This window comes from Hemitrygon akajei, chromosome 10 (genome assembly GCF_048418815.1).
Source record: "Hemitrygon akajei chromosome 10, sHemAka1.3, whole genome shotgun sequence".
NCBI classification, from domain to species: domain Eukaryota; kingdom Metazoa; phylum Chordata; class Chondrichthyes; order Myliobatiformes; family Dasyatidae; genus Hemitrygon; species Hemitrygon akajei.
In genome coordinates, this window is record NC_133133.1 from 17,361,135 (window position 1) to 17,372,348 (window position 11,214).

The following is an 11,214-nucleotide window of genomic DNA, read 5'->3' on the forward strand; positions in this document are numbered from 1 at the left end:
GTCATGAAACTTGGATAGTATTAAGTGCTATAGTCTTCACCTTAGTATCATCCAAAACTAACACCTCTTGTACCTTTTACCTGATATTTCAAAAACTGAAAACCTCCCAAATCCAAATTTTTTTTTGAACGCTGACATGTCACAAACAAAATTCCACAAGGAACCAGCAAGGTTCCCAGACAATGCGCAGTAGACAATTCTAATGTAATGAACAGAAGTTAAAGAAAAATAGAAAAACACTACAAAGCAAAAAATTAAGATCTCAACCATATATCATCAGTGTCGGAATTTACATGCCACTTAACAATATGCTGATCATAAAACAGACCCATCAGAACTGAAAGTTGAAGGTAATTGTTAATATTCAGCCTGTTTACAAGAAAAATTAAAAGGCACAGCATTAAATGTTTAAAGTGCTGCTGATGAAAGTCTGACACTATAACAAGTCTACAATGCTGAGGTTTTAAAGTAAAATACAAATAGTCCACTATAACCTTTTAATCAAAACAGCATTGTAGGTAGAGACTGAAAGCTGCTGTCAATTTTTCCCCATGTTATCAGCTGATTCAGATATTCTGATGCTGCCATGCTTTTGTTACCTCACATACCATTATTGCAATGCAATTAATTTTTACTGTTGTGTGATGAACAACTGTAAGACAAAGACTGCTTACCGGTCGTAAATAAATTCAGTCCAAAATGATGGCGATCTCATTGTACATTCCAAAATCCAAAATACTTCTGGCCCCAAGCATTCCAGATAACGGTTATTCTACCTGTACACAGATAGACCAACTCATGGACTTTGTGCATTTTAAAATTATCGATTCATTTAGCCACACTCTCCTCACTAAAACCTCTAGTCTTATCCCTTGGACAGATAACCAAACCAAGACCAGTATCACAAGGCCATTTACCTCATCCAGGAAACAGCTGGACTCTATCGCAGGGTACCATTGAAAATTTGATGTTGCCAGCAGAACTCAAGAAATTCTAGAAACTTTGGTGTAACTGTTCGTCAATACAGGTTAAAAGGGAACCGTTTCGCACAGTACTTTGTACAAGGAACCTGATTTTCAAGGAACAAAGAATTGTCAAGATTTTATAGATAGTGATCAACTACTCTTTAGAGTAAAATCATTAATAAGTTATTGTATAATGATCTAACAATAGTTCATACCCAGTTCTTGTGCTTGCATACCAAAAAACTCTACTTTAACACACCTTAGACTTAAAATCTGATCATTAATCCAGTAAAATATTTCCGAGAAAGTACAGGGTCTCTTTTCAGAAGGCGTAAAGGAAAATATACGATTAAGTTAAAGATTCCCAGTATGATCCTAATGCTAAACTCAACTCAATGTACAGGATACTCCTTTATATGAAATAGCTAAACAAATTTTAGACAAGCAAGACTTTACAAATTTAATCCAGTTTTATTTACTTCAAAACACATTTTAGCATACTAAACATACAAAAAAGAAAATATACCTTAGTTACAAGATCATTTGAAGTACAGAATGTTCAGGGTTGTCACTAGGATTTCAATGAAGCAACACTGGGAGCCACCACTAAGCCCAAGTACTATTTAGGCAGGGTCATGTAGCACCACAAGCAACATTTAATGTTGATTTTTTTTAATATATAAAAAGGAAAGTTTTAAAGCATCATGCTCAATTGTTCCCAAATTGCACCAACTGTAAAGTTGCAAACATTTTAAGAGGATGCATATTACCTAGACACAATAGGTCAATTAGTCTCAAAACAAATCTTTTTATTTTAAATGGTGCAATTCTATTCTTAATACACAAATGAAAATCAATTCGCAGAAACAGGAAGATTCATTTGCCCTTTCACAGCCATTTGGATTTGGCTTTTGCTTTCTATAAACCCCTTGGAAGTGCAGCAGAGATCATCTGTGTGTAGGCACAGGAGGCCAATGTTAAATTATTACCTCCTTTTCCTATCCAACAGGTCTTGTTAATTGTAGTTACTACCAGAGTGTGGCTGCCATCTTGCTATTTTGCTTCAATAAACGTAGCTTAAATCCTGAATGAAGTCAAAAGCTCATTGTATGATAGTTCTAGTATAGTAGACACAGTGATGTCGTTACAAGCATGGCAGGCTTCAAATACCTACTGACAACTCTGATTTTTTTTTTTAAACTTTGATTGCTTCATTTCTCCTCATACTTACAGCAATCTCAAATTGAATTGGCTACAACGGCACTTTAAACTATACTGCACTTAAACACAAAACACCACATAAATACATTTTAATCCAGTTAAATCTCCCTTCTGTACAAGAAATTGCGAGTTTACAGAAAGAAGAGTTAATAGCTCAATGTTCACCGCTGTAGTGTGAATATTACAAAAAGGCCTGTACAGTTTAAAACTCAAGCTACTTTTTGCCTTAGACCATATACACACCAACTTACAAAATTAAAAGGTTGCAACACTTGTAACAGGGTTTAAATGCTTTCAGTTACATAGCAAGTAATTATGCAGAGGCAAATATACATTTTAATCATCTTCTTCATCCTCCTCCTCCTCCTCCTCTTCCTCCTCCTCATCATCTTCATCATCATCATCACAATATGCCTCCTTCTTGGCAGGGGGTTTCTTTGCACCATCCACTTTGCCTTTGGCACGATAATCAGCAACGTCCTTTTTTTTTAAAAGAGAAATATTTAACTACGTACCAATTGGAAGATCAGCAAGACCACCAATTTACAAAATACAAACTTCCAAGAGCTCTTGATATTTATCAATATGTTCAGAGAGAACATTCAAGCGATATTTCAATTGTATCGCAATGAAGCAGAGCATTTGGTACATTAAAATACATCATGCAGCTATCAAGTAGTTTGTACATGTATTCTGAGGCAAGCTACTCAGACAGTCTCAGGAAGCAAGATGTGGAAGTACTTAGTGCAATTGGACTTGCCTTATCATATTTCTCTTTCAGCTTATAAGCCTTGCTATTGAATGGCTTCTTCTCCTCCTCACTGCATGCATTCCACAGTTCACCAAGCTTCTTTGCGACATCACCAATAGACAAACCGGGACTCACAGCCTTGATTTTTGGTCGATGTTCCGAGCAAAACAAAAAGAATCCAGATCTGCAAAAAGGCAAGTACAAGTGCCTCTGACAGTAACTAAGTATGTTGTAACTTTCTTTTTGTCAAAAGGATAAAAGCAAGCAACTTGAGGAATTTTAGGTTTAAAGTTTAAAAAGGAAGCTGATCTTATATTGCAAAGACTGTACACAATATCATTAATGTAAAAATAGCAGAATCCACTTTGTATTAGATTGAGAAAGGACAGATGCAAGACTGAAAAAGAATCAGAGACAAATCTTAAGAATATACCAAGTTTGTAGTGCTTCCTTCCAAGTTCTTGAAGAGCAATCGCTTAATATTTACCCACATTTCTTGACAAATTAGCTGCATTATGGGAAATATACTTACGGAGGCCTTTTTGGTGCATTGGGGTCTTTCTTCTTCTTACTACCTTTGGTTGGCACATAATTTTTCATTTCCCGGTCATAGCGTGCCTTATCTACTTTAGCCAGTTCTTCAAATTTGGCCTTCTCTTTGCCGGACATGGTCTGGTGAAGAGTACATTTCATATTATCATCTAAAAATGCACATTTCATTAATAGTGTATATACCCATTTATAAGAAATGTAAGTTACCTTCCATCTTTCAGAGCATCTTTTAGAAAATTCCGAGAAGTTAACCGGTATATCAGGACTCTTCTTCTTGTGTTCTTCACGGCAGGTCTGAACAAAATAAGCATAGGAGGACATCTTGCCTCTTGGCTTCTTAGGGTCACGTTTTGCCATCTTGCTATTTTCCTACATGAAAATAAATCGCATCTGAGTTTTTAAATACTGATCCATTTCTAAAAAAAAAACCGCATATAAAAATCTGCATGTAATCATTTACAAAATTCTTACACCGGTCTCCTAAATTCATAGACAAGTTACCTGATGTCAACTTTGGGATGGGGGGGGGGGGGGGGAGGGAAAAAAGTCTTTAGGACTCCAAAAACAAAATGTGCGTTTAAAATGTAAAATTCCGCATATAAAATACAAATAATAGAAAATAAGGATCTGAACAACTGATTAAAATGGTCAAAAAATGCTCCCAAAAAAGTTAAAAGATTAAAGTCCTCGCCTGAATTAAAAAGTGCCGATCTGAAAATTCTCTTTTAAAAACCCTACGCGGCACACAAGTCCTCCTTCCCATTGTTACAAAAAGAGATTTTATTTCGGTGAGGGAGGGCGATAAAGGCTTATTAGGGGCGGAAAACGAAAGCCCTCGATGTCAATACACCGACTGAACCTTTTGCACCGGACTATTGCTGAGCACGGGGCTTAATGCCATCAAAGTCTCACTCACTCACTCTCTAATGCTATTTATCTATTTCTTTCCCGCCATGTTTTCCCATCTCCATTTTAAGCTCAAGGACAACAAAAAAAATCCGATGTGCATTTAAACAAAAATCTGCAGGGGAGTGAAATAAGACGAGAGCGGGGAGGAGGGGGGTGAAAAAGAGCCGGTGTTATTTCGCGAGCTATTTTATTATTTAAGGGGCTGGGCTGCACCGCGAGTGTGCTAGTGCAGTGATGGCGAGGGGGAAGCGGGGAGGGAGGGAGAGTGAAGAAAGGGAGGAAAAATAAGTCGCTCGACATCCCCCCCAATAATTCTCCATCCATTTTGTGGAATGCTTGCTGATGAAAGAAAGTCCCGGTGAAATGCGGCGGCCGTCGGCGTGCGGCTGCTTTCTGCGGGCAAAGGCGGCGGGGGCCGCGGCATTGGGCTCTTGTATTTTGAAGCGTGTTATATATACGGAGATGTAGGGAGACAGAGAGAGGAATAATAGAGGGCCGGGAGACGGGAGGAAGCGAAGGCGCCCCACACACACCTCGGGATAAAATGGCTGCACGCCCCCCTCCTCACCTCCGTTACCCCGCTAACACCCTTCCTCACACTCCCCCATTTTAAAAGCCTTCCCCTCCCTCAAACTTCATACACTTTGACGCATAGCGGTTGCGCTCGGAGGGAGAAGTGGGGAGGGGGGGTGTTACGGGTGCAGGTGGCGGCCAGGGACCCCGCCGGCTCCCGAGGGGGGAAGGCGCGGGGAGCTGGCGGTTGGAGGGTGGGCTCGGGCAGGCGGTCGCCGTCGGCTTTCTCCTCACAGCCTCTACCATTAGAGCTGCCATGTCAACTCCACGCAGGGGGGGGGGGGGAGCTGAGGGGGTGCGAAAGCGGGAAAGGAAGAGCCGAGAAACGGTTTTCCCCTCACGGCAGCGGCCGGACGAAGGGACCAGCGGGTGGGGAGAGCGGAGAGGGAAGGGAACCGAAAGGAGGGCGGGTGACGCAGGCCCGAGGCCCCGGGTACCTACCGGTGGACACTCGGTCGGATGGCGGACGCTCGCTCTCGAGCCTCCTTTTGCAGCAAGCCTCGCCTCGCTTCACCTCACGCGCCCATTGGCTCGACGCCCCACGCTCGCCGCGCCCGCCCATTGGCCGGCGCCGCTGGCCGGCGCTCCCGCCCACCCGCACCGCGACCACCTCTCATTGGCTGTCCTCTCGGCACGCCGGCAGATTCAAAAAAGGCCCGCCTTTTCTCAGCTCGGTAGTAACAACAGATGGAGCGCAGAGAGCTTCCTTTGTGCGCACTTTCCAACCATTCACACTACGGGCGGTATATTTCACTTTAGAATTCTTCTCGGAACCCTCAACATTTGATTTTGAAATCTTCGCCACTTTAAAAAAACAACTATTTAAACCCTAAAAGTGACATATAAGTTTAAAAATCTTTCTACAGCCCCAGACTTCTTATTTTGAAATCTACTGTTAATTTTTAAAGAGTTTTAAAATCTAGTTTTAACCTGATGCTTAAGATCACATTACTTAAATATGTGGTGTATTAAAACCGATTCTAGATCCTGCATGTAATGAGGAATATTGTAGTTCATTACTGTCGTAATAAAATTTTATCCGAATAGGTTCAAATCTATTTAGAGTAACACACAAAATGCTGGAGGAACTCAGCAGCTCCGGCGGCATCTATGGAAAGGAATAGAGTTGACGTTTCAGAGCAAAACCTTACATCAAGATTTAAGATTAGAGTCATATCGATTCTATATTCCTTTCCACTGTTACTTCATGATGGAAGCATTTTGTGTGTGTTACTCTGGACTTGCAGCATCCGTAGTATCTTTTGTGTTTCAGATCTATTTAGAACATGTTCTGAACATACAATTTCTACTTATGTTTTAAACTTACAGTATTTCTAGATCCTAAATATATTGTTTTAAATCTATCACTACATTCGGATACATAAAAAAGATCCATTTGTTATACAATAGTTTACTTAGTTTAATAGAATCAGAATCAGGTTTATTATCGCCGGTATGTGTCGTGAAATTTGTTAACTTAGCAGCAGCAGTTCAACACAATACATAATACAGTATAGAAAATAAAATATTAATAAATAAATAAATAAATAAATACATTTACAGTATACGTATATTGAGTAGATTAAAATCGTGCAAAAAAAAAAACCAGGAATATATACTTAAAAAGTGAGATAGTGTTCACGGGTCCATTTAAGAATCGGATGGCAGAGGGAAAGAAGTTGTTTCTGAATTGCTGAGTGTGTACCTTAGGGCTTCTGTATCTCCTACCTGATGGTAACAATGAGAAAAGGGCATGCCCCGGGTGCTGGAGATCCTTAATAATGGACGCTGCCTTTCTGAGACACCGCTCCTTGAAGATATGCTGGGTACTTTGTAGGCTAGTACCCACGATGGAACCGACTGAAGCTCTTTACGACCCTCTGAAGCTTCTTTCGATCCTGTGCAGTAGCCCCCCCCCCCCACCCCCATACCAGATAGTGATGCAGCCTGTCAGAATTCTCTCCAAGGCTCAGTTTAGTTAATAGAAATAGTCTGGAATTTGTCAGGACAACAATGTATGATGTGTGTAAATGAAGATTTTCAAATATATGAAGGGGATTATTATTTAGCGCAGTTTAAAATATTTTCTCAATTTTTATGTGGAATGCGAGTTTCATTGACACCTTATAATGCCACAGATGAGGCTATTCGGCCCACTGTGTTATTCTCGATTGCAGGAAATAATCCTATCACTCTCATTTCCCTGGATACGGACAAGTTATTCTCTCATTTGACTGTTCTCTCGATTAGCATACACTAAGGGATCATTTATTGCAGCAATCCGAAGTCGAGATCAAACAATGGAAAAGTGAGAGAATCCTGTGATGCTGAAAGAATTCAATTTCCACATATATATGCAAGATCAAAATGCGAAAACTACATCCATTTGATAAAAAATATCTGCATTGAATGACTGGAAATCTGTTTAAGATATGAATATGGAAATTCCATTGTCTGCTGATCTGAAACACAAGATCACTTCTGACAAAAGTTCATTGGCCTGGAACATTACCTCAATTTCTCTCTCCACAGATGCTACCTAACAGGCTGAGCACTGATAGCAATATTTCCATTCACTAATCTTTGATCTTTCAGAATCACCATATTACTATTTAACTCCTAAGAAGCAGCTGTGTTTAACCTAACATTAGTTTAAGTCTCAGGTATCCTCTGGGGAGGGGAGGGGGGGAAATGATTTAATTAAATACATCCCAAAGGAAGCTGATATAAATTGACAGTTGCTTGTAAATCCCCAGATGCTGGTCTCCAGCAGAAACAAGTTCTCAGGCTCAGAGACATTACTTGGTGTACTCTTTTAACATATTTTCAAGATACACAAATTCTGTAAAATATTGGGCAAATGCTACACCCAAGACCTTTTAGACATAATTATTGGGCCACCTGATGTATTCTAGCAGCTGTTCTAAAATACCTTTTAATGGCTTTGTGTTATGCCATAGAATAAGTAACCTATTCCTCCAAGACATGGTCTAAATTCTTTCACTAAATAGATTGCAACTTGCCTTGCTACTTTACTGAGGAATTTCTTTAGTCGAAGGAATTCATTGCCACAGACAGCTCTGGATGCCGAGTCACTTAGATATACTTAAAGCGGAGGTTGATAGGTTTTGATTAGTAAGGGAATCAAAGGTTACGAAGAGAAAACAGGAGATTGGAACTGAGAGGGATAATAACTCAGTCATGATCAAATGGTGGAGCAGACTCAATGGACCAAATAGCCTAATTCTGCTCTTCTGTCTTACAGTGTTATAGTCTTAAAGATCTAGACCAAGTATCATTTTTACTCATTTAGTCCTGCAGCAACAAGTAAAACACAGCTGTTTGTTGTGGGAATTGGTTTTCATATCAAACCACAAGCATGGTTCAATGATTAACTGCATGACCTAGTTCTTAAGCACACTGTTGTTAAAGTAACTGTCATCCTCTTAACTATCAGACATATACTATTACTCTCTTTAAAGGGGAAGGGGTGAACAATTCTGAGCAAACAGTCAATTACAAATTAGGTTCAGTTGGATTCAAAAGTTTAACAACTTATAAATGTAAACTTTTAGATACATTGAAATTTCCTTGTCCTCTCAAGACCTTCTCCTGCCTTGTATCACAAATTTAATCCAGAACTTTGAACTCCTTGGTGTTAACACTTCAGAGGATCTGTAAGTGCAATTATGAAGAAAGCATGGCAGTACCCCTACGAAGATTTCGAAGATTTGGCATGACATCCAAACTTTGACAAACTTCAATAGACATGTGGTGGAGAGTATACTGACTGGCTGCATCACAGCCTAGTATAGAAACACCAATGCCTTTAAAGGAAAATCATACAAAAGGTAATGGATATGGCCCAGTCCATCACAAGTAAAGCCCTCCCCACCATTGAGCATGTCTAAAGGGAGCATTGTCGCAGGAAATCAGCATCCATCATCAGGACCCCACACTGTCCAAGTCATGTTCTTTTCTCAGTACTGCCATCAGGAAGATGGTGCAGGAGGTTCCTGCAGGTTCAGGAACATTTATTACCTCTCAACCATCAGGCGCTTGAACCAAAGGGTATATCTTCACTCAACTTCATTTGCGCCATCACTGAAATGTTCCTACAAGCTATGGACTCACTTTCAAGGATTCTTCATTCCACGTTCTCGATATTTATTGCTTATTTATTTCTTACCATTATTGTTATTTATTTATTATTATTAATATTTCTTTTTTTCTTTCTTTTTTATTTACAGAGTTTGTTGTCTTTTGGACACTGGTTGTCCACCCTTTTGCTGTGGTCTTTCATTTATTCCATTATGGTAATTGGATTTATTGAGTAAGCCCACAAGAAAATGAATCTCAGGGTTGTTTCTAGCGCCATATACAGAATGTACTTTGATAATAAATTTACTTTGAGCATTTGAACTTTCAGTGGATTGTATCCCTGGCTGAGAACTTCACAGCTACTTTTATCTCTATAGGTTCTCTAGAGAACCCTGTTTGACCAAGGACATTCATTGTATTTTGTCTATATGCTGATGGATTCACATAATCATATTCAGACTTTCCTATTCATGCTGATCCTCTTATCTACTTTGAAATTATAGCTTGCATATCACATTGCTGCTTCCCTTCAAGAGGCATTTCCTGGAACTTCAGCTTTTGTCAATGGACCTATCAGTATTAAGCCACCCTTTGTCTCAATGAAGTAAGTCACTGCTTGTTGTATGCTGGCACTAAGGCCACAATAATTCATTATGAGTATTCTTCATTATAAGATTGAGAAGATTTGGTATGTCAATTTCTACACATGTACCATGGAGAGCATTCTAACTGGCTGCATCACCACCTGGATGCACAGGATAGAAAAAGAAGCTTCAGGGAGCTATAGACTTAGCCAGCTCCATCATGGGCACTAGCCTCCCTGCCACTGAGGACATCTTCAAAAGAATACTGAAGAGAGCGGCATCCATCATTAAGGACCCTTACTACCCAAGACATGCCTCTTCTCATTACTACCATCAGTTCTCATTACTACTATCAGTTCTCATTCCTACCATCAGGGAAAAGGTACAGAAGAAGGCAGAAGACGCACACTCAACAGCTTCTTTCCCTCTGGCATCAGAGTCATGGACAGTCCATGATCCCAGGAACAATACCTCACTATCTTGCTCTCTTTTTGCGCTTTTTATCTTTTACATATTTCTTATTGCAACTTATAGTTATGTATCACATGCAAAACAACACATTTCATGATATATGATCATTCTAATTTTGACAATGGCAAGCATTCTTCTCTCAATTTATTTACCTCCGTCTGCATTCGGCTGACCTCTGCTTGTCTGCACAAATATTTTGGTCTCTGCATGTTTCGAGGCAAAAACCTTATTCATACTGGTGTGGACAGTGGTTCTCACTTTGAGCTTTGTATTTTTCATCCCAGTTAACCTTATTATGGATCTTGCTGCCCATACAGCCACAGGGACTCATAAATGTTTTCTACAGCTAAGCTAAGTTAACCACCACCTCCGTCATTCTCATTTCTCCACCCTTGATAGAATCTGATAATAGGAACTCCCATTTTGAAAAGCAGGAAAAAAAACCTGCAATTGCTAGAAATACAAACTGAAAACAGAAAATGATGGAAATCCTCAGCAAGTTAGAAAGATACTACGTTAATATTTCAGGTGAGCGGACTTTCATCAGTTAAATCGCAATTCTTTTTCTATCTTCACCAGAAGTGTCTTACTGATTAATAACTTCCATAACTTTTTGATTTATCACTCTTTACAATTGCTCCTTAGTCATGAATTACACAATAACCGAACTTCCAAGAATGCCAGTCCCATGTTCCTAAAAGTACCTCTCAATATTTGAGATAATTGAACTTTTTCCCTGGATCCACATTCTTCACAAACATTGAAAAGCATTGTCTGTTTCTACATTTCCTTGATACCTTGTTGCTTCATTGGAGTATTACTGTCACCTGGTTCTTCATAGCTGCTATAATCAACTTTGCTGATCAAGTGGAACATTTACCCTTGTAAACTCTTCAATACTTGTCATTGATCTACAATACTGTGCAGAAGTCTTCATGATGTATATATAGCTAAGGCTTTTGCACAGTACTATGGTAATTTTATGTATTGCTGCCGCAGAGGAAAAAAAAAACAAATTTCATGAGAGTCTGCACCCCTGCCACCTCTGCCCCTGGCTCTCCTTCTCTGCCACCCGTCCCACACCCCT

General features: G+C 39.6%; 1 protein-coding gene across 1 annotated transcript; it reads right to left on the minus strand.

The window, feature by feature from the left end:
- Window positions 1–1,416: 1,416 nt before the first annotated feature.
- LOC140734178 (high mobility group protein B3-like) lies at window positions 1,417–5,541 on the minus strand. The gene is made up of 5 exons (XM_073057818.1): window positions 5,413–5,541; window positions 3,697–3,858; window positions 3,470–3,609; window positions 2,947–3,121; window positions 1,417–2,666 (listed from the first exon to the last, which is right to left on the minus strand). The coding sequence occupies exons 2-5, from the start codon at window positions 3,844–3,846 to the stop codon at window positions 2,523–2,525; spliced, it is 609 nt and encodes a 202-aa protein (XP_072913919.1). The 5' UTR covers window positions 3,847–3,858; window positions 5,413–5,541; the 3' UTR covers window positions 1,417–2,522.
- Between the last annotated feature and the right edge of the window lie 5,673 nt (window positions 5,542–11,214).

What these genes read in the sequence shown, in the direction of transcription:
- LOC140734178 (XM_073057818.1), bottom strand. Translation starts at nt 3,846, where the DNA reads ATGGCAAAACGTGACCCTAAGAAGCCAAGAGGCAAGATGTCCTCCTAT. An exon ending in GATGCTCTGAAAGATGGAAG is followed by an intron (nt 3,610 to 3,696) that starts GTAACTTACATT and finishes ACTCTTCACCAG; the next exon opens with ACCATGTCCGGCAAAGAGAA. An exon ending in AATGCACCAAAAAGGCCTCC is followed by an intron (nt 3,122 to 3,469) that starts GTAAGTATATTT and finishes GCCTTTTTGCAG; the next exon opens with ATCTGGATTCTTTTTGTTTT.